This window comes from Bicyclus anynana, chromosome 1 (assembly GCF_947172395.1).
Source record: "Bicyclus anynana chromosome 1, ilBicAnyn1.1, whole genome shotgun sequence".
Classification (NCBI taxonomy): domain Eukaryota; kingdom Metazoa; phylum Arthropoda; class Insecta; order Lepidoptera; family Nymphalidae; genus Bicyclus; species Bicyclus anynana.
The window spans coordinates 19085319-19113045 of record NC_069083.1 but is presented as its reverse complement, the minus strand read 5'-3'; the positions used below and the strand labels follow the sequence as shown (position 1 = coordinate 19113045).

General features: G+C 38.2%; 3 protein-coding genes and 1 long non-coding RNA gene across 5 annotated transcripts; 3 read left to right on the top strand and 1 right to left on the bottom strand.

The window, feature by feature from the left end:
* Positions 1 to 1026: 1026 nt before the first annotated feature.
* Positions 1027 to 10870, top strand: LOC112047969 (sulfite oxidase). 2 transcript variants are annotated; one of them, XM_052891532.1, is made up of 11 exons: positions 1027 to 1295; positions 1872 to 2029; positions 2134 to 2236; positions 2556 to 2734; positions 3284 to 3437; positions 4606 to 4798; positions 6482 to 6613; positions 7162 to 7354; positions 8518 to 8841; positions 9706 to 9872; positions 10664 to 10870. In XM_052891532.1, exons 1-11 carry the CDS (start codon positions 1270 to 1272, stop codon positions 10790 to 10792), a joined length of 1758 nt encoding a protein of 585 aa, XP_052747492.1. In that variant the 5' UTR covers positions 1027 to 1269; the 3' UTR covers positions 10793 to 10870. The 2 variants fall into 2 exon arrangements, with proteins under 2 accessions (XP_052747492.1, XP_052747496.1); XM_052891536.1 differs by lacking the exon at positions 6482 to 6613.
* A 414-nt stretch (positions 10871 to 11284) lies between these two features.
* Positions 11285 to 13292, top strand: LOC112047972 (gamma-butyrobetaine dioxygenase). The gene has a single exon (XM_024085296.2). It carries the CDS (start codon positions 11300 to 11302, stop codon positions 12548 to 12550), a length of 1251 nt encoding a protein of 416 aa, XP_023941064.1. The 5' UTR covers positions 11285 to 11299; the 3' UTR covers positions 12551 to 13292.
* A 453-nt stretch (positions 13293 to 13745) lies between these two features.
* LOC112047968 (mitotic spindle assembly checkpoint protein MAD2B-like) lies at positions 13746 to 15347 on the bottom strand. The gene has a single exon (XM_024085290.2). The coding sequence runs from the start codon at positions 15099 to 15101 to the stop codon at positions 14496 to 14498; it is 606 nt and encodes a 201-aa protein (XP_023941058.1). The 5' UTR covers positions 15102 to 15347; the 3' UTR covers positions 13746 to 14495.
* Positions 15348 to 24706: 9359 nt separating this feature from the next.
* Positions 24707 to 26585, top strand: LOC128198594 (uncharacterized). The gene is made up of 2 exons (XR_008251336.1): positions 24707 to 24880; positions 25392 to 26585. It is a non-coding gene; the product is annotated as an uncharacterized LOC128198594 (long non-coding RNA).
* Positions 26586 to 27727: the final 1142 nt, after the last annotated feature.

Here is a 27727-nt window from a genome sequence, read left to right as displayed (position 1 = left end):
CGTCTAAAAACGAACGGTACTATTTTAAATCTTAGCAAAGAGTTTTTATGTTTTTATGCTCAATATTTTATGAACGCAAACCCAAAAAAATTTAAACGCTGGTGTGCGCACTTCGTTATCTGTGCAAAAATTACAAGCGCATCAAAATGTCATCTTATCGTAAACAGGCAAAGATGCACATGGTTTTCAGAAGGAAGGTGTTTCATCTCAAATGTGTTTTAAAACGTCGTATGACATACGTGCGCTTTTTGTGCCTCTGCTTTCTTACTATAGCTCTCGCCTTTGGCTCGGCTGCAATATCGCCTCGGCTGCAATTTTCAACTTACCGCACTTATATGATAATGTACTATACTTTACGGGTACAGCCAGGAGCTCAAACCCAAATCGTCGTCATCAACCCATATTCGGCTCACTGCTGAGCTCGAGTCTCCTCTCAGAATGAGAGGGGTTAGGCCAGTAGTCCACCACGCTGGCCCAATGCGGATTGGCAGACTTCACACACGCAGAGAACTAAGATAATTCTCTGGTATGTAGGTTTCCTCACGATGTTTTCCTTCACCGATTGAGACACATGATATTTAATTTCTTAAAATGCACACAACTGAAAAGTTGGAGGTGCATGCCCCGGACCGGATTCGAACCCACACCCTCCGGAATCGAAGGCAGAGGTCATATCCACTGGGCTATCACAGCTCAAACCCAAATAATACACTGTAATCTTTGCTCAAACTAACCTAGCTAGAAACCAACTAGAAACTAAACTTGAGACAAGGCGCGACATCTATGATGTGCAGCACAAATCGTATAGAGTAATATCTTTTTCAGCATTTTTCAGTGATTTACTATAATTTATTTTAAGCCACTTAAATAATTGAAAAAATTACCGAAACCTCGATGCAGGAATTTGACTAAGATTTACCCAATTTTTGTAAATATAGGTCTTTATATAAGTACCGTAACTATTTTTAAACGTTTATTAGTTGTCATTGTCAAAATGGTGACTAAATGTCACTGTCAAACTAAATGTCAAGATAAGTAAAATCAAAACAAACCTCTGCTGATATGTGATAACTATTTGTAATTTGTATCAATAGATGATATTGGTTGCGTTATATTTTTTATTTATTTTTCTTTACTAATAACGTCACTTATTCTTAATAAACAGTTACGACAAGATAACAGCCAAGGTCATGTTAATGTAGCTCTGTTGCTAATGCACATACATCTGTGAAAACGAATTAACAAATAGTTTGTTTAGTTACCGACGATATGTCGCTAAAAGCCGTTTTACTAAAGTAAGTTTTTGTTCTTTTATAGATAACCACTCACTGTTTTCAACAACCATTTTCCTTAATCAAGTAATTTATGAGCAATGAATTACTAAAATGCTTTTATTCTCCGCGTAAACCTACCTCTTCTTTTTTCTTCGTTTTATGCCTTTTTTGATTCTTCAGCTTGGGCCACCCTAACAAGAATGTAATTTGTAAAGTCAAAATTATACTACTATAAAATTAAAAAGTAAAGTCAAAATTATACTGCACTCTCAGCTCTTGTTAACTGTTGTGTGACAATGCAGTCCAGGACAGTAGTGGTAATTTGAAAAATATAGCACCAAATGAATCTGCTTTGAATATGAGACAAATAGGCAAGTGTACAAAAAAGAATCCTAGCAGGATTTTAAAATCTGCACAGTTCAGTATTGCAAATTTAGAGAGGAATAGAAACTTAGCACATATTATTAAGATTTGACCTAGTAATCAAAATCCAGGATACTCTAGGAACAGCTATGGAAATTTTGATTGTGTTGTCACTTATGAATTATTTAAATTACATACATATTGTAACATACTTAATTATCAATTTGATTTCAGAAATTTACTAAGGCAAAGTAGGCTTAGCAGCTACACACCCATAGTAATTAATTACCATAGAGATTATAGATACAACAACACTGGCAAAGAAAAGAAGCATAACAGAAATGCTATATACGCTCTGTTGGGGTCTGTTATTGTTGGATCAGCAGCAAATAGTAAATAATATATTAATTTATTAAACATTTTAAGTATTTCTGTACATATAAAAGTTTAAGTATAAATAAAAAATAAAAAACTGGATTTTTTTTCATATTTGCAGTAAAACAGAAGGAAAGTAAAAACAGAGAGAAAGTAGAAGCTGGTGCCAAAAAACAAGGCTTACCCACTTATACTGCAGAGGAAGTCAGCAAACATGATAACAAGTGAGATGTTGTTTGTTTATTTGTACTCATAGGTATTGTATTGTATGGGTTTATTTCAAACTAGCAAACATCACACGGTTTAATCTGCGTAGTTCCTGTTCTCGTGGGAATACAGGGATAAAATATAGCCTATGTTTGTCAGGGATAATTTAGAATTTTAATAGTGAGAACTTTTCAATTTTCGGAGCCTTTTCAATGCAAACAAAAAACAATCAAATCTTTCCTTTTATAATAGTTTAGATTTTCAATAAAAACTGACAAAGAGCAAATTACTTGTAAGACTTCAATTATTTTATTTTAATTATTATTTAAATTCTAGGAAAAGTTTTTGGGTGACATACAAGTATGGAGTATATGATGTGACATCATTCCTGCCCTCCCACCCTGGGGGAGAGCAGATCTATAATGCAGCAGGACTTAGCATAGAACCATTCTGGAATGTCTATGGCATGCATAAGACTGAGGAAGTGTATAAACTTCTTGAGAGCTATAGGATAGGTAGGTACTTAACCAGATAATATCTATCTAATATTTATTATCTTATAATAATAATATTATCTTTGTATCCATACAATCAACAGTTATCATTGATATTGACTACGAAGACTTCAATAATTATTTTCTTTCACTATCAATCTAAAATTTCTTCATTTAATAAACACATTCAATAGATACTCAGACATCATATGCCATAATAGCTCCTCATTGGACTATCGGACCAATCCTAATACAGCCTTTCTAACTAAAAAATATTAAAAAACTAAAAGCCGTGTAGGCTCTTTAAAAACAGCATCTTGATGTGGAATTTCTTCCAACTTCTGTGTTTCCTGACAAGTAAGATTTGTGCACTGAAGGCAAGAGTGAATAGGCAAGGAAAACATGCTCCAACTAAGACCTCATCATTGCTTTCCACCAGGCATGATTGTAGTCAAGTACTAGCCCATTATGCATAAATAAAAAAAAGTGTTATATGTGCGTATATGCGTGCGAGTGTGTATGTGTGTGCGTTTGTACGTATATGGATTTTTCCATCACTTATATTCCAAGGTAACCTCCACGACGACGACGTGGTCGATCACAGCGACGACGAGCTGTGGGCGAGGGAACCGCACCGGGACCCGCGACTGTTGGTGATGACAGCAAAACCGTTCAACGCCGAGATACCGCCCCACTTACAGGTCCAGAACTTTGACACTCCTAAGTAAGATATTAACTGTCTAAATAAAAAAACGAGTGTGCTTGAGACCACACAACTGAAGTAAAACTTTTACAAATAAAAAACAAAGTGCCTCATACATAACTGCATCCCAATAGGTTCTTCAAATGTACAAAAAAGGATTGTTTCAAAGTTCTCTAAGAACGCCATCTTTTGGTAGTTTAAAAAAATACACTGTTTCACTGTACCGCTACTGCTGGGTTTCAGAAGCAACTAAGTGGGTTAACTAATAAAAACAACAGAGTATGTCCAGCAATTTTAATATTTAAACATCACAGCTAGCTCAGTAACGGAACATAAATTTATAAGTCGTGGGTGTAATACTCAATACTCTCCTTGTGAATCTGGCCGAAGATGTTAAGCTGCCTTCCGAGCACGGAGATGTAGGAAGGAGTTACGCGGCGTTTCAGGTCTTCCTCGTACTATCCTCGGCTTTAGCGCGCACGCGAAGAAAGCAGCCGGCAGCGTATATGCCCGGTTCACTGGTAGTGCCCATCGACACGTAATTCGTTGTGAGGCGTAGCCGCAGCTCCTAAAATAATCGTAAACCAAACTATTAAAAATTAAAAAGAAAAAAGAACTACAACAGTCATTTAAATTTCGAAAAATAATTAGGGTATAATAAATAAGAAAAAATAATGCTGATAAAGTACAAGTAAACGTAGCAACAAAAACAAAAGGAATATTTAATTTGCCCAAGTAGTCGAAGTATAAGTATCACTATAATTAATATTAAGGTATTATGTGTAACACAATTTTAAAATAAACGATTTTTGTTGTAAAATTTCTTAATGCACACTTGACTAGAGGAGTAAGTTATTGTATGCGTTACGAAAAGTGTAAACGGGTGAGGCTTTTAAGATGCGTACAGTCGTCTATTATAGAGGCATAGTGAAAGAATTTGTTATTTTAAACTACCAGCAGATGGCGTTCTTAGAGAACTTTGTAACAATCCTTTTTGTTTACTTCAAGAACCTGTTGTGATGCACTTATTATTAGGATCATAGATAACGCTTAGATTTTTGTTTTTGAATAAAGTTTCATTTCAGTTGTGTGGTTTTAAGGCAGTCGTTTTTCTTTCTTTCTTTCGTCCTGTCTAATTTAGTCCGTCCTATGCTAATGTAGTGATACAAAGCGTTTGATGATGTGCCAGCGAGCTGTTCTACGTGCGCCAACACATGCCGGTGCCGGAGCTGGACGCCAAGGAGCACAGGCTGCGCGTGGTGCTGGTGGGAGACACCACCACCGTGAAGGAGTTCAGCCTGGAGGAGCTGCAGCAGTTCCCCGCCGCGCGCCTCAGCGCCGCGCTCATGTGCGCGGGCAACAGGCGCAGCGAGATGAACAAGGTCGGTATACTCAGTATTCATTTTTAGGAAAATATGAAATCCCTTCTTGCAGACAGGTAAAAATGTGGCCTGCACCGCAAAGGCGAATTCCTACCGGCCCATACAACGTCGGCCCAAGGGATCCAGATATACCCCCGTATAAAAGTATATGGAGATGATAATTATGATGTATAAATGTGATCAAATAATTGGCTTAATAAAAGTATGCATCTTGAAGAAAAATGCTTTTTTGTCAGTCTTCTAGGGCAAAATATTCGCCGGTGTACTAAAGCGGCGAAGTAACAGCTTCACAAACAATAAAACGAACAAACAAATCAATCATAAGCCTTCAAAAATATAGTAAAACTCAGGCTGTATGGTCAAAGATCTTAGCTTGTCCCCGTTGTGGAAAATTTAAAGATGAATTAAAAATGTCGCGAAACGTTGTAGCAAACTCTTTTTTGATAAAGTAGTGACTTCATTATTAAAAGTAGAATTATCAAGAATTTTTTAGATGTAAGTAAATTGCCGGGTGGTTAGGGTCGGCCTGGGCCGGGGATTTCCTTTTCCAATCTGATATAGTTTAAAGCTCTCAAAGGATCATTTTCTTTTCCGTCGGTCTATCTGTTCGCGCAAAGCTAACACTTCCTATCTCTCCTATACACCAACGCATCCTATAAGTATCTCTGTCCCGCATAAATTCCCGTTACTTCCTTCGCACCTTTGGACACTTATCCAAATGAATTAGTCGCACGTTATCTATATATCGCTACATACGTTTTGCGCGCCGCGACCATTTTGGTAAGTTACCAAAACTCTCTTGGCTGGGATTGTAGAAGTGAAGATATGAAGCAGTTTACAGTAAGTCCCTTTACTCCTTTCCCGAGCAAAGCCAAACGCGAACACTATCTGTTAAAACCCGTTTTTAAATTTAACTCATATTAGCAGTTTGCAGACAACATCATGACTGTGTGTCTCTCAGTGGTCTAAATTTAATTGTCAGAATTGAGAAAATGTTGAACGACCATAGCTATGTACGTCTAGATAAGTGGGTTTAAACATAAAGCAATGAACAAAGTCAAAAAATTAAGCTCAATAGAGACGTCATGTTGAAGTTGTTCAGGAATACAACCTCGGCAAAATTCTTTTACTTTGCAAAAATAACTCGTTAAGGCGGATGAATGGCTTGCATTTGGGAAATTCTTTTTTTTTGGGTCGAAAGCCGTTTTTACCCCAAAGTATGTTTTACCTAAGTTAACTAGAGAGCTAAAATGCCATTGACCACAATAATCTAAAGTGATTTATGGTTTAGCAAACCATAGATCACTTTTAGACTGATTGAACAAAAATATGAGAATAAAAAAACTGATTTCAAAAGTATCTCTCAATATTATCAACCCATATTCGGCTGAGCTTCATTGCTTAGCTAGCGTCTCCTCTCAAAATGAGAGGGGTTTGGCCAATAGTTCACCACGCTGGCCCAATACGGATAGGCAGACTTCACACACGCAGAGAATTAAGAAAATTCTCTGGTATTTCCTCACGGTGTTTTCTTTCACCGTTTGAGACACGTGACATTTAACTTCTTAAAATGCACACAATTGAAAAGTTGTAGGTGTTGAGCCTACATCCTCCAGAATCGGAGGCAGAGGTCATATCACGGCATCTCTCTAAGTATGCTTGACAATAAAAACTGTGTGTCAGGTGAAGCCAGTGAAGGGCCTGAGCTGGACCACCGGCGCCATCAGCAACGCGCAGTGGGGCGGCGTGTACCTGCGCGACGTGCTGGCGCACTGCGGCCTCGACTTCGCCGCCGTGGAGGGGAAGCACGTCATAGTGAGTCTTCATCAGTGGTATGCGGTAGATTTGCAAGACGGAGGTTCGGTTCGATCCCCGGCTGGCCGGATTGAGGATTTCTTAATTTGTCTAGATCTGGCTGATGGGAGGCTTCAGCCGTAGCTAGTTACCACCCTCCGGTAAAGACTTACCGCCAAGCGATTTAGAGTTCCGGTACGATGTCGTGTAGAAACCGAAAGGGGTGTGGATTTTTCATCCTCCTCTTAACAAGTTGAAAGTGAAGTGCTTCCACTTCAGTTGAGTTGGCAAAATATGTCAATCTTTTCCATTCGCAACATCATCAGTCAACTCATCAACTGCTTTTACACACATGTGGTATATTGTGTGGTGAGCATAGCAGTTCTATATTACAAGTGAAGTTGCTCAGCAGAATTTGGAATTTTGAATATCCTGGGGCTAAAAGAAAATCTCTGCATATTACCATTACGTTCTTCATTGCGTTATGTGTTCATTGCATTGCATTGAACAGTCTAGAGTAATTAAAAAAAATAGGGATTTAGTAGAATGTTTACTATGTTTTATCGCAGTTCACGGGGTCGGACATAGACGCGACGGGGGTGAACTTCTCCACCTCGATCCCTCTGTACATGGCGCTGGACCCCAACGCGCAGATACTTCTGGCCACCAGCATGAACGGTGCACCCCTGCCGCCCGACCACGGCTACCCGCTGCGGGTCGTGGTGCCCGGCGCGCCCGCCGTGCGCAGCGTCAAATGGCTGCGTGAGTATGTACCGCTTCCTGCAGCTCTGACCACCACACGAACGGTGCACCCCTGCCGCCCGACCATGGCTACCCGCTGCGGGTCGTGGTGCCCGGCGCGCCCGCCGTGCGCAGCGTCAAATGGCTGCGTGAGTATGTACCGCTTCCTGCAGCTCTGACCACCACACGAACGGTGCACCCCTGCCGCCCGACCACGGCTACCCGCTGCGGGTCGTGCTGCCCGGCGCGCCCGCCGTGCGCAGCGTCAAGTGGCTGCGTGAGTATGTACCGCTTCCTGCAGCTCTGACCACCACACGAACGGTGCACCCCTGCCGCCCGACCACGGCTACCCGCTGCGGGTCGTGGTGCCCGGCGCGCCCGCCGTGCGCAGCGTCAAGTGGCTGCGTGAGTATGTACCGCTTCCTGCAGCTCTGACCACCACACGAACGGTGCACCCCTGCCGCTCGACCACGGCTACCCGCTGCGGGTCGTGGTGCCCGGCGCGCCCGCCGTGCGCAGCGTCAAGTGGCTGCGTGAGTATGTACCGCTTCCTGCAGCTCTGTCCACCACACGAACGGTGCACCCCTGCCGCCCGACCACGGCTACCCGCTGCGGGTCGTGGTGCCCGGCGCGCCCGCCGTGCGCAGCGTCAAGTGGCTGCGTGAGTATGTACCGCTTCCTGCAGCTCTGACCACCACACGAACGGTGCACCCCTGCCGCCCGACCACGGCTACCCGCTGCGGGTCGTGGTGCCCGGCGCGCACGCCGTGCGCAGCGTCAAGTGGCTGCGTGAGTATGTACCGCTTCCTGCAGCTCTGACCACCACACGAACGGTGCACCCCTGCCGCCCGACCACGGCTACCCGCTGCGGGTCGTGGTGCCCGGCGCGCCCGCCGTGCGCAGCGTCAAGTGGCTGCGTGAGTATGTACCGCTTCCTGCAGCTCCGTATTAACGCTTACGCAACATACTATTAGACATAGCAGTAGCCAGAGTTAGCTTCGATACTAAAAATGACGCTTTGCGGGTAGCCGAACTAAATTCAGACGCTATCTGCTCGATCGAACTATCAAAGCACTGTCAGCACTATGGAATGTTGTATGGAAAGTTTTTGCATATGGCAAAATGCCCTTGAAAATGCAGCGTCTTTAGGGATAGTAGCTAACAAAATTTCTTACCCTCCGCAGAGTCGATCACGATATCGAATGAAGAGAGCGGGTCGCACTGGCACCAGAAGGACTACCGCTCCTTCAACCCGACCAAGACGTGGGAGACGGCCGACTTCCCGTCCGCGCCGCCCGTCTACAGCCTGCCCGTCACCGCCGCCGCGTGCGAGCCGGCGGACGGCGCCACTGTCGCGCCGGTCGACGGACATATACAAGTTAAAGGTACAAGCGACACATTACTTCCCTCCGCGCCGCCCGTCTACAGCCTGCCCGTCACCGCCGCCGCGTGCGAGCCGGCGGACGGCGCCACTGTCGCGCCGGTCGACGGACATATACAAGTTAAAGGTACAAGCGACACATTACTTCCCTCCGCGCCGCCCGTCTACAGCCTGCCCGTCACCGCCGCTGCGTGCGAGCCGGCGGACGGCGCCACTGTCGCGCCGGTCGACGGACATATACAAGTTAAAGGTACAAGCGACACATTACCTCCCTTATCGCATCCTAGATGACAGATGTCCTGTTTATTGCTCCACTTATACTACTACCTACGTAAACATTTGGTCCCCGGGCGGTCTACGAATAATAATTATTGTGATGTCATGAATGTGATTGCTGGAATACTCTCTAAAGCATAGTTTATATCAATGCAAATAATACCTAGATCTACCTAAAGCCGGATTTATAATTCTCTGACGTGTCGTGTCGTGACGCGTCAGAACAGAATCGGTATCATACATTGTGTATGGTAACGTTTACACTTGTGTTGTGACATGTCGTAATGGCTTCTGATGCGTCGCATACAGAATGTATGAAACCGATACTGTTCTGATGCGTCACAACACAAGTCAGACAAATGTAAATCCGGCTTTAGTATAGATCGCGGCATGTGACCGTATTTCCTTCTTTCCAACATTCGACGCTCACGATATGGTTATGACTATTGTTATAACTCTGCATGATTCCCAAGTATTAAGGGTTTAGGTATGAAATTGCTGTTTTACTAAGGACCACGTTATGTCCCGAGGGATGCTCCAGTGATCAACTTCTCAACACATTAAGGTAACTTTGTTTCTAATACGAAACAATATGGAGGAAAGTTTAACTTACTTTGCTTCTGGACGTGTAGCGTTTTAGAAGTTTCAATTATTATTTATCAAACTAAATAAAAATAATTAATTTAAATACGTTCATAAGAATAACAATGTTTAGGGTACGCGTACTCGGGAGGCGGCGCAAAGATCCTGCGCGTGGACGTCAGTAGCGACCGCGGACGCACGTGGCGCGAGGCGCAGCTGCAGTGCGACGCCGCGCCGCCGCGGACGCACTACGCGTGGACGCTTTGGACCATCTCTATGCCCGTCGACGGCGCCTGTCAGGTACGACACGGCGATGTGCATCCACAGATACTGCGACAATGACAGATCTTGATCACGTGACCTGTCGATAGCAAATGTCTTTCCCATACATCTTTCTAGTTTCCGAAGCGGTAGCGATTATAGAAAGAGAATCGACATGCCACTTGGCTAGGGGAGCAGGAACGTGGTGTTTGGGAATCCCTACAAAAGGCCTATGTCCTGCAGTGGACGTTCCTCGGCTTATATGATGATGATAATGATGATGATAATGATGATGATGATGATGATGATGATGATGATGATGATGATGATAAGAAGAAGAATAACCAGTTTATATTACTTAACTTGCTCCTATTAAATTGTAATTCGTTGTACTCATTACCCGACTGCAAGAAGGGTTATGTTTTTCGCGCGTATCTTGTATATATCTATGTAAGTATGTATGTAATATTCTTTATTACCTTATATCTTCCAAACCGCTGAACGGATTTACGTAATTAAGATATCGTTAATTTTGTCTTAATTATCCAGTGTTCTTAAATACTTTAAAGTTAAAAACACAACACGACGACTATGAGACGCTATAAACTTGAGGTAAAAAGATTTTTTTTTCGAATATTGCAATATGGCTATCAAAGTCAAGGGCTCCTCAAGAGGATTTCATAATGGTGTATCATAGCCATATTTATAAACGTCCAAATACTAAATCGTTTTATTAATGGTTATACAAAATACGCGAGGCGGATGACAAGGTACGAGCAGGTTAGGTAGATTTTTTTTTATTTTTTTAATTATTTATTATTATTGTGTAGATGGAGATCTGGGTGAAGGCAACGGACAGCAACTTCAACACTCAGCCAGAGAACTTTGACGATATCTGGAACATCCGCGGGATACTCAGCAACGCTTATCATAGGATTAAAGTTAATATAAAACGTTGATATCTGTTACACTTCTCTAACTCACTAATTGTTTTATTATGTATGGTTAAATTGGTTTTTGTATATTATATTTTTAATGATTTGCAGTTTAATTTTGCATGAAAAACCTTTCGATTTAAAATAATTCGTTAATTGCAAAATAACAATACAACCAGCAATAGGAAACGTTTCCACTGGAACAGTGTCCAAAGTCCAGTCTAGCCTGAATAGTCTAGTCTAGTCTAGATAGTCAAAGAGTCTAGTCTAGCCTGAATAATCAAAGAGTCTAGTCTAAATAGCAATCCAATCTGTGGCTCCGTGTCAGTAGTAATGTTAAGCTAAAGTTGGAAATTAAGAAAATATTACTATGAAGCTCCTCTGCAAACAATAAGTAAGTGTCGTAATATCTTATCTAATATTTACGTTGGTATATTGTATGTAATTAGCGGGAACCATTTATCAAGGTTGCCGACCTTTATCTCAATTGTACGAACAGTGAACACCCAGTTGCGCCATTCAAAGTCCAACATGATCTTGTTGCGGAGGCTAGCCGATACTAATAAAATAAATTTGAGACAGTTCAAGGCAGTTATTACGAACAGTGACATCCATACTAACAGTGTTTTACAGAAGACTAATAAAGAAGATTTTTTGAAGGTAGACATTCAAGGAAATGAGTTGAGATTTCCGAATGTTTGGCTCCGGGACAATTGCCGATGTGAACAGTGCTTCCATCTATCGGCGAAAAGCCGGATCCTGGAATTGAATAAATTTAACGTAAATGTCAAGGTTAAAGACGTTATCCGGGAAGAAACATCTATTCAAGTGATCTGGGATGACGAACATTTGTCTCGATACAGTCTAAACTGGTTGAAGTTGCGAAGTTTTACTCCCCAAGAGCAGTTGAAATACACCAATGAACTGTACCGGCCAGTGAAAACCCCGTGGCACGGCAATGACTTCCACAAAGTTTGCACAAGGCACGATTACAAAGAAATATTAGATTCAGACGCCGCGCTTTATAGATGGTTGCTCGATTTGTCGACTTACGGAGTGGCGCTGGTGCAAAATGCACCACAATCTGAAGCCGCTTTGGACAAAATCGTGGAAAGAATTGGCTTCACCAAAAGGACTCACTATGGCGTAAAGTTTGTTGTGGAAAACGTTGCCAACACTAGCAACGTCGCCTATTTGTCCAGCAATTTGCAGATGCATGTAGATCTGCCATACTACGAATACTGTCCAGGAGTAAATATGCTGCACTGCTTAGTGCAAACTCTAGGCGAGGGGGGCGAGAATCTACTATCAGATGGTCACTTTGCTGCGAGTTATATGAAGGAGCATCATCCAGCAGAATACAAACTACTGATAGACACCGAGGTAGAGTGGAGTGACGTGGGTGTCGAACATGGTAACGAATTCTTTAAACTCTACAGATCGCCTGTAATATCATTGGACAGACACGGCCAAATAAAAAGGATTAACTTCTCGGTACCGCAAAGAGGCAGCCACTTTCCTTGCCCGATCGAAATAGTTAAGCCATGGTATGAGGCACATAATCTTTTTTATGAGCTAAATAAGAAATTTGCTGCCAAATTTAAGACCAAGGTGGGTGATATTCTGGTATTTGATAATATCAGACTGTTGCATGGTAGAAATGCTTATGAAGACAAATCTGATAATGTGAGGAAACTGATTGGTGCATATTTGGATTGGGATGAAATCTATTCCAGATTTCGGTGCTTGAAAGCAAAACTATACCCTATTGAAGGTATTTAAGAAAAGTAACCGTGAAATCATACCACATAGGTACTATTCAGTCACTTAATGGTGCAAGCCAACTTAATCAAATTCGGGTAAAATGAGATCCTCTGAGAGTTTCTTTAATCGCTTACTCTAACACGCTGGAGTTAACAAAGTACCTACAGTAAATTAGATTCATCAAACCAGATAATATGGTTGGAAATAGTTAGGATGATAAGATGATGATTGACTCCTGGAATATGTTCAGTGTTCACTATGAAAACTGCTCTAATATAGTGAAGGTGGATTTACATTAATTGTCTGATGTGCCATGACGTGACGCATCAGAACAGAATCGGTATCATACATTTTGTATGGCAACGTTTAAACTTGTGTTGTGTACAATTGGCGTCGCATACAAAATGTATGAAACCGATTCTGTTCTGATGCATCACAACATGACACGTCAGACAAATATAAATCCGGCTCAAGATCCCACCAATACCCGTGCGCATTAACATGTCACCTGGCTACCAGCCACATCCATACAAACACAGGACAAACATTATTTGAGCCAGGTATCAAGTTAATCCGAGCCATACTAAATTTGATGGGATAGGGAAAACAAAAAGAAGTGAAAGTGACTTTCGACATGTCAAAAAAGAACTTTTTTGCCTACCCCTGTGTCACGTTCTAGGACCTGGTTGGAGTAGTCTTCCTCTCTCACTGTCCCACACAATGAATGGGTTGTATTCTCATAAAAATATTGTATTCTTTATTCTTTTTTGTTCGTTATTAACCCATATTCGGTTCACTGCCGAGCTCGAGTCTCCTCTCAGAATGAGAGGGGTTGGGCCAATAGTCCACCACGCTGACCCAATACAGATTGGCAGACTTCACGCACGCCAAGAATTAAGAAAATTTTCTGGTATGCAGGTTTCCTCACAATGTTTTCCTTCACTGTTTGAGTCGTGATATTTAATTTCTTAAAATAAATTAAATTCTTATTCTTTTTATCTTTAAATCCTACAAATTACTAATATTATAAACGCAAAAGTTTGTATGGATGCTTGTTACTCTTTAACGCCACAACTAATAAACTGATTTGGAATGGAAATAGATTTTACTCTGGATTAACACATAGGCTACTTTTCATCCTGGAAAAATTCATGGTTCCTGAGGGATTTGTGAACTGAATTCCAAAAGGAAGTATAAAATAATAATAAGTGCATTGTTTTAGACAGAACATGAATTTTATTTCTTAAACAAAATTAACTTATTGTTTCAAAACAATAATGTATTTATTCATCCTCTTACAGTTTGTGTACAATATTATAGTTTTATTTACATTAACAGTAAGACTATTATCACAAAACCATAAATTAATAAGCTATTTTAATTTTTTTATAACTAAAATAGATTTTTTAAGTTAAGAACTAATTTGCTAACAAATCGAACACTACTGTATGACCAAACAGAGGTTAGCATTTCACATTATAAACTGTGCAAATGTGAAATTAAACTATTTTACAGGAAATACAAGGAAGCAAAATAATTATGATTTACTAGTCTATTGATTTTGTTCTCTATTATGGGATTTTTTGACCAAGAAACAGTTACTACTGATTATTCTTAATAAATTATCAACTATGCTACAAGAGTATGAAATAGTTACTTTTCTGTAGCTTATTTATTTAGCACATCTATCACGTCAGTCATAGAAGTTTATAACATCTCAGTCCACATCTTGAGTAACAGAGTATCTTAACTTGAGCTCAAGTTTTAATTTGTCTTGAGTGAGAGCAGGCACACACATTTCTTTCATCAGCAATTTTGTGCACAGCAGTTTACCATTAAGCAATACGCTGTCATTCAAGCTGTAAACTCAGTGGCACAAGACTCAATATATTTACAACTTAAGAACAACAATCACATTCAGTTCAATTAATTTAGTTGTTTTAAATTAATTACATAGAAATATTTAAGAACAGAAGGTCCACGGCTTCGGGAGTTCTATATGAGTGTATACATTGTAGTTTCTAATGGAGAACCTCATTAAGGGCATAATGTTGTCCAATTCTTCGGTCTCCTCCTCCACTTCCACGAGTGGGAAGTCTTCTGCTTGGGGTATGCTTTCTAGAGCGACTTCAACAGACTCAGTTGTGTAGAGCTGGATCTTGAAGCTACTATCTTCTGGTAAGGCATTGAACTTTTTGCTCACTGACCCTAAGAGTAAGCAGAAAGCGCGCAAATTCTGTTCGATCCTCACCAGGTAGGCATCAGCCGTCTCGTCGAAGTTCGCCATGAATTCGAAGTCAAAAACAAAACTAAATTCCGGCTTGTGGTTCAGGTCCGTCATAACCAACTCGACGCGATGCAACGCGTTTGACTTGAAGGCCTCCGCAAGAGATTTTAAGCATTTGTCTATGTACATAATCACAGCAGGGTGGAGACACCGATAGACCACGATGTTGTACTTCTTCCTCGTCTCGAATATAACCTTCGGGTATACAGAGGCGTAGTACAGTATATTATGAAAAGCTACAGACAGAAATTCCACTGTGATGTCCACAAAACATGCGTCCATCTCGAATGAATAACAGTTCCAGCGCTTACAGAAGGACCAGACTATCTTTGTATTGCTGGTTACGCTTTGCGAAGTAAATGATGAGCGGTCAGCGGATTTTTTTTAACACCTACTCGAATGAAGAAATATTATTCCCATTTAGCATTTAGTCCAACAAAACCAAATTTCAAAATCGGAAAACTGGTGAAAACAGAAGTCAGAACGCGAAGTACACGAACAGAGTAAATATGTTAGTTGGACAGCAACAGCAATACAGATTGTAGGATATTACGTTTTAGGCCCAGTTCGGACTACTTTAGTATTTTAGTCGAGTACGTAGAGGTACGATTTTTGGGCGGTAACTTTAAAAATTTTTCGTACTTGACTAAAATACTTAAGTAGTCTGTACGGCCTTTATACTTCTACAGAATATATATATATACCTTGATCGATTTTTTGCTGTTCCGTCAAAAGAATCGATTCTTTTTAGAAATTGTTTTTATTACAAATTTGATAAAATTATGGTAGAAATACTTACAAATGAAACGTTACTCCATCTTTTACTAAACTACAAGGTTTATTATGCCATTCAGCTACACAAACCGGCATTTTTAGGGAGCTCTTTACACGACGAAAACGATTACAACAATGAAACGTCGATTCCATAACAACAGTTTTTATAAACGCGTTAGATCATTGATTTTTGATCTTTGCCAGAGCGGTAACGGAAAGCGAGGCAGGTCCTGTTATTAATGGTCGAAGACACGCACAGATGTTTATACTCGAAATTTACTTAGATGACTTTTTTACACAACAATAATGGCCACCTATGAATCAAAGACAATCAGTAGGGTTGAGAAGTTAACGGCGGGCATCGGAACGATATCAAGTAGGTATCGTTATAACTGAAATACCTAAACTAAAACATCCGTTACTATACTACGTTATCTTAAAAGGGAACGTATAGTAACGTTTGTCGGTTGTGTGCATTTTAAGAAATTAAATATCACGTGTCACAAACGGTGAACGGTGCACGGTTTATGCCTATGGGTACGCGTGGTTAAGAAATGGGGTAATCTTTTTTTATTATTATTATAAATATACTTAAACAATACACATCACTATCTAGCACCAAAGTAAGCATACAGAGTAGCTTGTGTTATGGGTGCTAAGATAGTTGATATTATAGTATTAATATACAATTATATACTACATATAAATACTTATATACACTCATGCTCATCACACAAATATTTTCCAGTTGTGGGAATCGAACCCACAGCCGTGGATGCAAAAAGCAGGGTCACTACCCACTGCGCCACGCGGCCGTCTCTTTCTTTAATCTTTTGGGGACGTACTAACGTCCAAGATTTGCTTATACTTCAAAAAAGTGTGCACGTATCCACGTACATACTGGGTGTAAGGGACATGATACCGAAAACTGCGTGAAGAGGTTAAATTTAGTTTCCACAACGATATTTTAAATAACAATTACGTGGGAAATGAGAAAATTCAGATTTTGAAAATTTTGAGCACGCAATGTACAGCTAACAATGCGATAACAACGCTCCGCAATCTACTGTGTACGTACGAGTAGGTACGTACGCATCGACAGCAAATCGGCTGGCTACACTTACCTATCTAATACCTATTTTTTATACTTTACAAGTTTTTAACTAGGTACAGGTAATTAACTTACTTCAGGTTGTTTCTCGTTTACGAGACGTTCTGTCGTCATAGTAGGTACAATATTCATGAGTACTGAATTGATTTGATCTAAGCATTTCAAGACTTCTCAGTCAACACACACAAACACACACAATACAAACGACACAATTGTATGAGTATTCGTTACAGAAAATCACTACTAACATAACATAGAACATACACAAAGGTTTTTGAATTTTGGTTTGTTTGTCAACAGACCGCCGAACACGAACTAAAGAAAAAATAGCGTAGCGTCTAGCGAAAGGACCTAAAGTTTCAATATTTTGAAAATACCTATTAACCACGCCGCGCGGCTTAGGTTAGAGAGAGATAGCAATTATTTTCCTCGGCACCGGCGGCGGTCGGCAATACAACGTCGCGCAGTTTGTTTGTGACTTTGTATAGATAGACACCTATTAGTCGTGACCTGCCTATTTGACCTCTTGGAAAACAGCTGATCGCGCGCATTTTGCAAATTAAATTTACATTGCTAGTTTTTGTTAAAATCTTGATTTGACGATTTTTATTAAAAATCGTATTGAGATAATGTTATCCATACCAGTGTTTGAATAATGCTACTATTCGTAAGATATCTTTTACGCTATAGAATAACGTGAGCATATGTATTGTATAACATTTTTATTAAAAAACTATTTTTTAAAATAAAATGATTATAAAATATTTCATTTTCCCATCTTTAAACTAACAACATATCAATTATTAAAGAATCATTCATTATCATTTATCGATAAGTTAACACTCGATGTTATTTACCCATCCTTGCTTTTCATAGACAATCTAGCGTTACGAAATGTCAAATTGCCGTAATCGTAGTTAAGCTGTGCAAATTAATCTTGTTGTGATTTTGTTTTTCAGAAAATAAATGTGAATAAATCGTAAATTCGGTGTAGTTTTTGGTGTAATTCGTACTGTATGCGTATAATAAAGGATTTAGACACTTTGTTCTTTAGAAATTACGTATAACGTAAGTGAAATATGTGATTTTAGTGACAAGACGGGTTTGTTTTGGTGATAAGACTTCTAAGAAAATTTTTGGTATACATTTAAAAATAAAAAAAACAAATCTGTGACGTGCTTAGACCATTAATAAGAATGGACTTGTTTCGCAACCAAATTCGCTAACAAAAAAGTATGTCGTTTTTTAAAGGGGGACGAGGTAAACTCACACATCGAAAACATTTAACACCATTAAGAATATTGTGTGTCCATACACTACACACAACTATAAATTTGAATCATAACACACACACGCGTAATGTTTACACAGACTAACAAACACATTGCCACAGTAAAAATATATACTAAACTCTCCAAGTCACACAGGTTATGCACTGAATCCTCAAGGCAATAGGAAACTCAAGGCAATAGGAAATAAAATATAACTGTAATTATAGAACAAAATAATTTACTAATTTATACGTTTTCGCTTATTTCGATGATATAGCGAAATAAATCACTTGTTCGCTATTCATCGATATTGTAAACAATACTTTCTCAACACTACGTATACGGTAAAACAAAAACTCGTGAAATAATTCAACTCTTTAAAGGATTGCCCATAAAACCACGTATTGTAAAGCTTTGAATTAGTTAATGGGCCTTTATTATTATTATATTGAATTAGTCAATTAGCCTAATTAAAAAAAATACCTTTGAAATACTCAACTCAACAGAAAAATCAAAGATTTTAGTACTTACTTGTGAAATGAAATTCCCGCTAGTTTTGTTTGGGTTTTGTTGATGCAGGTGACAACTGCACACTTCCCTATTGTATAATATTTAATTTATTTTTCGATTCACAAGCTTATTGGTTAACATTTCCGTAATATTTCGAATACCGTTAAACCGGAACCACAACGATCACCATTTTGCGTCGACAAAAACAAAACATAATTTGGTTACAATTGACATAATTGATGTTGTCATGTAAAATATGTCTAACCTCTTTACGCAATGACTAAAAAATATCTATCTTGCTCCATTAAGGTAGCTTTGTTTAAGTTATAGAGGTTACGAAATAAATTCGTTTTCTTTAAAAAAATAATTTCTTGACCAAATTTGACGTAAAATGCCACATGTCCATTATATATATAAGTGTCAAAGCACCGTGCGTTCGTTACTGCGGCACAGTCGCGACTGTCTGCACCCCACGCCCCGAGTTCGAGGTGCGTAGGTATAGCTCGCGTTTCGACCTCTAGTATGAAGTCAAACTACTGCTTGTATATATTTTTACTGTGGCATTGCTTAGACTATCCACAGATTAAATACATAGAATATTTGATTACTGATCGATGTTTGGCTATTTCGTCAAAAGAATCGATTCTTTTTATAAATTGTTTGTATTAAAAATTTTATAAAATTAAGGTTTAAATACTTTAACGTTACTCCATCTTTTACTAAACTACAAGTTTTTGACCGTTTTTTATGTCATTTAACTACACAAACCTGCAATTTTAGGGAGCTCTTTTCACGACGAAAACGATTACAACAAAAAAACATCGATTCTGTAGCAACAGTTTTTATAAACGCGTAAGATCATAGAATTTTGATCTTTGCCCGAGGGTTAACGGTTAGCGAGCCAAGTCCTTTTATTAATGGTCTAAGGTGACGTGATAGTGTGTCACTAATAAGCAAGGAACCTAAAAGTTACTTCATTTCTGTCAAAGAGTAAATTATTTGATTCCTGTAGGGCCCAGTAGAGAGTATACACTACAATGCCTAGTTCGGATTACATTTGTTGGCTGGTGGGAGGTTTCGGCCGTGGCTAGTTACCACCCTACCGGCAAAGCCGTAGGTTCCGTCAGGCGATTTAGCGTTCCGGTATAATGCCGGGTAGAAACCGAAAGGGGTGTGGATTTTCATCCTCCTCAACAATTAGCCCGCTTCCATCTTGGACAGCATCATCACGTACCATTAGGTGAGATTGTAGTCAAGGGCTAACTTGTTAAGAATATAAAAAAAAACATTAATATTTTAGTCGAATACGAACCTACCGCCCAAAAATCGTTCGTAGTTCGTACTCGACTAAAATACTAAAGTAGTCCGAAGTAGGCCTAATAGATAGAACATACAGTGCCACAGAATACAATTACGTGCACTCCAAAGACCTTATACCAAAGACCTTATACTTACTAACTAGACTGTGCACTATGGCGAAGAAAACGGTCCGAGCGAGAGGGCTCTCCATGGTTGTGTATCCTTTTCTAATTAGGTGACCATGACAAAACAGGACACAGAACAAATTGCTTGTAAAAAGATTGTATAAGTATACTAATAAATATTGATGCTACATAACTATGCTATAATCTACCTAATTTATTGTGAGTAAAAATATATTATTTTAGAATGTGCTCACTTACACTTTGATTAAAAGAAAGACTGAAATTGGAATATTTTTTTCATTTCTTACTCGGAAAGTAGTGTTGTTTTGATCTGAGTATCGGGTGGAAAATGCTGCTTCCCACCATAGGGAGGGAATAACTCATACAAATTACTTCCCACCGGAATTAAGGCAATTAAGGGCCGGAATGAACTTTAAAATTAGAACTGCTGTCATCAGCTGTGAAGAGTTAAATACTTTTTTTTAATTTTTCCCCAACTAAATTCGGGGACAGGCAAAGATCGTAATTTAATATTAAAAAAAATCTAAACTGAATTTTGTCTAAAGTTATATTTGTACAAACACAAAACGTATTAATTTTTGAGTAAAAATTATTATTAAAATTATGTGAAAAAGGCGTTGCAAGATTTAAATCTTCAAGGTAATTTAAAGTAAGTTGGTACTTATCTAGTAGGTTGGTACTTATCTACCTAACTTTTACTACGAGACCACAGTACGAAACTTGAAAAATCTTTGATCTACTTATTTCATGGTGACCCTAAAGAATATTATTGTTGTTTTCACTTTCCCGTGGAAAGAAAAGCTGCTACCAAGATAAGACTCTTTTGTGCACCCTGTCACAATATGAATTTACCATTTTTCATGAAAAACATACAGGTTAAATAAGAAAATTTATGAAATCGCAAATCAAAGCACGAAAAGTAAACACAAAAACAAACCACCATCTTGCATTTAATATTACCAGTCTAAAACTTTTAAGTATTACTTTTACTCAGTTTTAATAGATTATGATTTAAATACAACGAAATAATATGACAGCAGTTCTAATTTTAAAGTTCATTCCGGCCCTTAATTGCCTTAATTCCGGTGGGAAGTAATTTGTATGAGTTATTCCCTCCCTATGGTGGGAAGCAGCATTTTCCACCCGATACTCAGATCAAAACAACACTACTTTCCGAGTAAGAAATGAAAAAAATATTTCAATTTAAGTCTTTCTTTTAATCAAAGTGTAAGTGAGCACATTCTAAAATAATATATTTTTACTCACAATAAATTAGGTAAATTTAGGTAGCATAGTTATGTAGCATCAATATTTATTAGTATACTTATACAATCTTTTTACAATTTTATTTATTTTTTTTATTTATTTATTTGTAACGCCAACAATGACAGCAGAAAACATTATATATAAGTGAGTTACAAAATTCTTGAACTACTGCAGCCATCTTTTACAGGCATTCACAACATTGCAGAGTCTGGTTAAAAACTTAAAGTAAAAGATTAACTTACAATCTAAAATAATTTACAATAATAAAAAAAATAATATAAAAAATAATAAAAAAAATAAAAAAAAATTTTTACAAGCAATTTGTTCTGTGTCCTGTTTTGTCATGGTCACCTAACTAACTTATAACGACATATAATACGTTATTCTACAACCACTCTGAGGCACAGGCAACTGGCGGCAATTTTCATCTAATAAAAAAAATTGTTATTCATTGTCAACAATATTGTATGATTTCAAAAAAATTTAATCTATATCTATACTAATATTATAAAGAGGTAAAGTTTGTAAGTTTGTAACAATTTTTTGAAATGGGGTAATCTTCGGAACTACTGGACCGATTTTAAAAATTCTTTCACCAGTAGAATGCTACGTTATCGGGGAGTGCTATAGACTATATTTTATATTTCTATCATATATAACTACTGAGATATCGCGGGTTTTCTCTTACAGGTCAGACCGAAAAACTTACTTATTCGCATGCGCTGCCTCAACCATTGCGTATAACTGAAATAAATGTATGGAGGCTTTTTGAACCTTTAAAAGTTCTACAAAAAAGTCCGCGACACCATATATCTATCTTTTATAATTTAGCAGATATAGTACCTTTAGTACTTTAATAAATTATTTAAATTTTAAACTAAGGTTTACGTCATTATTTACACAACTAAACTTAAATCCTTATCAAAATAAATTATTTAATAATCACAAGGATATTTTAGAGATAAGATTTGCCCTTTACAGTATGTTAATTAGTTATATAGTTTCGGAGATAATACAAAATTTCTGAAAGTCGCAGAAATGCCGCTATTTGACGCCCCGCGGTTTCAATTACGTGGTTCCCGTTCCCGTATGAATATGAGGACCAAACATAGCCTATGACACTAGCAAATAATGTAGCTTTCTATTGGTAAAAGAATTTTCCAAATCGGTCCAGTAGATCCAGAGATTACCCCCGACAACCACGCAAACTTTACATCTTTATAGTATTAGCATAGAAGTCGCTTGGGAAATTATAGTCTTTTGGTCATTGCACCACGCACAAAAGGCTGGACCAATTTTGCTGAGGGTAGGGATAAGATAGAGGTAGGGAAGGGGTAGGATAGAGGTAGGGTAGGGGTAATTTAGGGAAAGTGTAGGGTAGGGTAGGGTAGGGTACGGATAAGGTAGGGGTAGTGTAGGGTAGGGGCAAGGTAGAGGTAGGGGAAGGATATGGAACGTATAGGGTAGGGGAGGAGTAGGATAGGGGTAGGGTAGGTTAGGGGTAGGGTACGGGTAGGGTACGGGTAGGGTAGGGTTAGGGTAGGGATAAGGTAGGGGTAGGGAAGGGTTAGGGTTAGCGGTAGGGTAGGAGTAAGGTAGGGGTAGGGTAGGGGTAGGGTAGGATAGGGTATGGATAGGTTACGGGTAGGGTAAGGGTAGGGTAAGGTGGGGGGAGGGAAGGGTTAGCGGTAGGGTAGGAGTAAGGTAGGGGGTAGGGTAGGGTAGGGTAGGGTTGGGTAGGTTTACGAGCAGGGTAAGGTAGAGGTAGAGAAATTTACATCAATTTTTACGCGGACGAAGTCGCGGGCGTCCGCTAGTTTATACATAAAAAGCAAAGATTGACTGGATATTTGCAAAATAAATAAGATTATAAAATTTCAAAATCTATTAAAAATCTTTTATCGTAATTAGATAAAAATTCATACAGTTTTAGCTTCCTTACATTAAATGTGACATTTTTTAATATATGAACTATAAACATAAACGCAGAAATAACAAAGATATTAGTAATTTTGTTTAAAAGCCCATACAAATCTAACGATAATTGCCTACGACGTCATAAGTTCGTACCATTTTGTATAGGGCGTTTTTCAGGGAGCGCCGCAAATCTGACCCTTTAAATCCCTGTGGTCCGAAAGTAATGATCGCAGATACCCTGTTACTTTTACAAAATTGCTTTACTAATAGCCTACTCTTAATTTATATACAATTTAAAAAACTGTCATCATCCCCATTAATCTTTTAAGTTTTTAAGGTTCTAGTGTAATCTCTGGATATGCTTAACCAATTTTGAAAATTCTTGTAAATAAAATACCTACTTTAGCCACGTTATTTGTGGCTAATGTAGGTATTTTATCCCCGTACTCCCACGGGATCGGGGACTCGGAGGGTGAAACCGCGGGGCGTCTGATAGTTTAAATAGAAAACATAATAGGTAATTTTGATAATCATAATCATCACTGTTGAGCACGAGTCTCCTCTCAGAATGAGAAGGGTTAGGCCAATAGTCCATCACGCTGGCCGAATGCGGATTGGCCGACTTCACGTAGAGAATTATCAAAATTCTCAGGCATGTAGGTTTCCTCATGATGTTTTTTGTGTATAATATCCAAATTGATGAAATTAATAACCATGGATAGGTACAGATAACTATTTTAAATCTAATTTATCTTAGCTACCCACTTAGGTAGGTAGGTACTTGATACCATGTATGATGATATGTTGTAAATGAACCAACGATTATAATTACTTCGATGTATAGGTACCTAGCTAGTCTTGAAAAATATATTTTTAACATGAAAATTTAACCGACACTTTTTTTAAACTAAACCGATTTTCATGAAAATTAAACGGGACCAATCTGGAAGTATTAAACTCTATCAAACAAAAAAATATTTTTTAAAATTGTTCTATAAATGACAAAGTTATGAAGTTACATTAATAAATAATATACGAGTAGAATTGAAAAGCTCCTCCTTTTTTGAAGTCGGTAAAATTAGAATAAAGGTCGATCGATTGGAATCTCAGTGGTTAAAGAGTAAAGTTGTCCCTCTTATTACTTAAAATTTTGCAGACAGACTTTACTTTACCTAAATAAACAGACATACACAGAAACAGACAAAATTAAAAAAAAAAAACCTTTTTTTTATTAGAGGTCATATAGGTACGTCTAATCTGTAATTGTGTTTTAATTACAAGCGTTGTTCATGACGTAATATGAATATTGTAATAATTAAGTTCTCTGGTGATGAAAACCGTACATAAATAACTACTTTTGGGACACCTTTTTATATAGATATGCTAATCTATACTAATATTATAAAGAGGTAAAGTTTGTAAGTTTGTAAGTTTGTAACAATTTTTTGAAATGGGGTAATCTTCGGAACTACTGGACCGATTTTAAAAATTCTTTCACCAGTAGAATGCTACGTTATCGGGGAGTACTATAGGCTATATTTTATATTTCTATCATATATAGGGTCATTGTGGCTACAGTGGGTCATGTGGGAACACTTGGTCGGCAATATATTGGTGAAAAAGAGACGGTCTATAGTTGCGTCTCTTTCACATTATATTCGCGCTCCAACATGACTCACGCCAAGCTTGCCAGTGGATCGCTAGGAAGCGTTTTAAACGGTACAGGAATTAGTTTGTGTTTTGTGACTGCAAAAGTAGAAAAAATACGTAAGTTTTAATTTTTATTTCTTCCATAGTTATAGATGTTAGAAGTTGGTAAAAGTTTTTATGTTTTAAGTACTTATTAAGGTCTCATTTGATAGTAAATTGAGCTAGCTTTCTCAGTGAAGTATTCTGTTATTGCGTCGTTAAATTAAAATGGCGTGGGTGGTACACAGTGAGTCGTTTCCAAAGTGGGCACAGTGAGTCGACCCACTGTGGATCTATTGAAATAATCTATATTCTATACTAATATTTTAAAGTGGAAAGATTTGTATTTTCGTAGGTAACAAATAAACTCACAAACTACTAGACCGATTTGAAAAATTCTTTCAATAGAAAGCTACATTATCAGGGAGTAAAATAGGCTTTATATTATCACCTTTTTCCTATGGGAATTAGAACTGCGAGGTTCTTCTATTTCTATATAATATTGGGATCGATGGCTTAACGTGCTCTCCAGGACAAAGGACGTAACACCACCAACTTAACATCTACATATTGTAAGTTTATTTTACAGAAATCCAAAAAAACGCCCGTTATGTAGGAAAATAGGTAATCATACCGAAGAAGACATGAAAAAAGCTCTTCAAGATGTCAAATCAGGGAAAAAATACTTGCTGTTGCTAGAGAACAGAAAATTCCATTTTCGACGTTACAACATTATGCAGCCAAAGTTAAAGCATCACAAGTCCACAGCCACAAGTCCTGAAAATGTGAGACTTGTACCAGAGTTAAAAGAGTTTTCACGGATGAGCAAGAACAAGCATTAAAGGAGTATTATCAAAATTGCGCTCTTATGTTCTCAAATCGATATCCGTTAGTTGGTATTTGGAAAGGTTTTTATTTAATTTTATGTTTTGCTGATAATAATGTTATTACAAAAATCTCAATTGTGATTTATAGGTTAGGTAAAAAACGAAAGTGCTTTTAAATTGTTAAGTGGCTAAAGTAAAAAGTCTAGAAGCTAAGAATCATTTGTTTTGTTTAAAATTTATAATGTGGTTTTATGTTGGTTATATTTGAATGAATGAATATTATTATTATATTTGTTTATAAAGAAGAAGAACTTCATTTACTTTGACATTTTACATATGAAGACTTTTGGTTGACTAGTTAAGAATACTACATTTAAAAAAATCTGTTTGTCATAATATTAAAGGATTAATAATATGTTAAACAAAGTCTAAATACATTTTTTATACATAGATAAAAAATATTACCTTTTATTTTAGGTTAAACACCCAACTGACCCACTGTGACCTGACAACTGACTCACTGTACACACTATATAGGACACAGTGGATCAAAAGCCATTTTAAAAAAAAATATATATTTTTCAAAAACTATTAAGTATAATACATATATTTGTATACCGAAACGCAGCCAATTAGTCTACCTTTCTTCTACTAAAGTTTGACATCGATAGCTTTTATGGTTTTTGAGATATACGACTCGGAAAAAAGGGTGACCCACTGTTCCCACAATCACCCTAACTACTGAGTTATCGCGGGTTTTCTCTTACAGGTCGGACCGAAAAACTTACTTATTCGCATGCGCTGCCTCAACCATTGCGTATAACTGAAATAAATGTATGGAGGCTTTTTGAACCTTTAAAAGTTCTACAAAAAAGTCCGCGAAACCATATATCTATCTTTTATATTTTAGCAGATATAGTACCTTTAGTACTTTATTAAATTATTTAAATTTTAAACTAAGGTTTACGTCATTATTTACACAACTAAACTTAAATCCTTATCAAAATAAATTATTTAATAATCACAAGGATATTTTAGAGATAAGATTTGCCCTTTACAGTATGTTAATTAGTTATATAGTTTCGGAGATAATACAAAATTTCTGAAAGTCGCAGAAATGCCGCTATTTGACGCCCCGCGGTTTCAATTACGTGGTTCCCGTTCCCGTATGAATATGAGGACCAAACATAGCCTATGACACTCGCAAATAATGTAGCTTTCTATTCGTAAAAGAATTTTCCAAATCGGTCCAGTAGATCCAGAGATTACCCCCGACAACCACGCAAACTTTACATCTTTATAGTATTAGCATAGAAGTCGCTTGGGAAATTATAGTCTTTTGGTCATTGCACCACGCACAAAAGGCTGGACCAATTTTGCTGAGGGTAGGGATAAGATAGAGGTAGGGAAGGGGTAGGATAGAGGTAGGGTAGGGGTAATTTAGGGAAAGTGTAGGGTAGGGTAGGGTAGGGTACGGATAAGGTAGGGGTAGTGTAGGGTAGGGGCAAGGTAGAGGTAGGGGAAGGATATGGAACGTATAGGGTAGGGGAGGAGTAGGATAGGGGTAGGGTAGGGTAGGGGTAGGGTACGGGTAGGGTACGGTTAGGGTAGGGATAAGGTAGGGGTAGGGAAGGGTTAGGGTTAGCGGTAGGGTAGGAGTAAGGTAGGGGTAGGGTAGGATAGGGTATGGATAGGTTACGGGTAGGGTAAGGGTAGGGTAAGGTGGGGGGAGGGAAGGGTTAGCGTTAGCGGTAGGGTAGGAGTAAGGTAGGGGTATGGTAGGGTAGGGTTGGGTAGGTTTACGAGCAGGGTAAGGTAGAGGTAGAGAAATTTACATCAATTTTTACGCGGACGAAGTCGCGGGCGTCCGCTAGTCTTCAGATAAAGACGTAATATTTTGTCTGTATTAAATATAGACTTTAGAAACTTATTACAGCTTATTTCTAAATTATTATGAATTTATATTTTTTAGATGGACAACTCAATAATTAGGGCGATTTTAGGGGTTTTTGACACAAACTTTAGGGATATATATTTTGGAGAGTTGGTAACACTGCAATCATGTACAACTTTTTTAAAGTTCAAGAAATTAAATGAA

Coding starts and splice junctions, on each gene's coding strand:
- LOC112047969 (XM_052891532.1), top strand. CDS start 1,270: ATGTCGCTAAAAGCCGTTTTACTAAA. Junction 3,438..4,605: donor CAGAACTTTGACACTCCTAA/GTAAGATATTAA, acceptor ATGATGTGCCAG/CGAGCTGTTCTACGTGCGCC. Junction 9,873..10,663: donor CCGTCGACGGCGCCTGTCAG/GTACGACACGGC, acceptor ATTATTGTGTAG/ATGGAGATCTGGGTGAAGGC.
- LOC112047972 (XM_024085296.2), top strand. CDS start 11,300: ATGATCTTGTTGCGGAGGCTAGCCGATACTAATAAAATAAATTTGAGA.
- LOC112047968 (XM_024085290.2), bottom strand. CDS start 15,101: ATGGACGCATGTTTTGTGGACATCACAGTGGAATTTCTGTCTGTAGCT.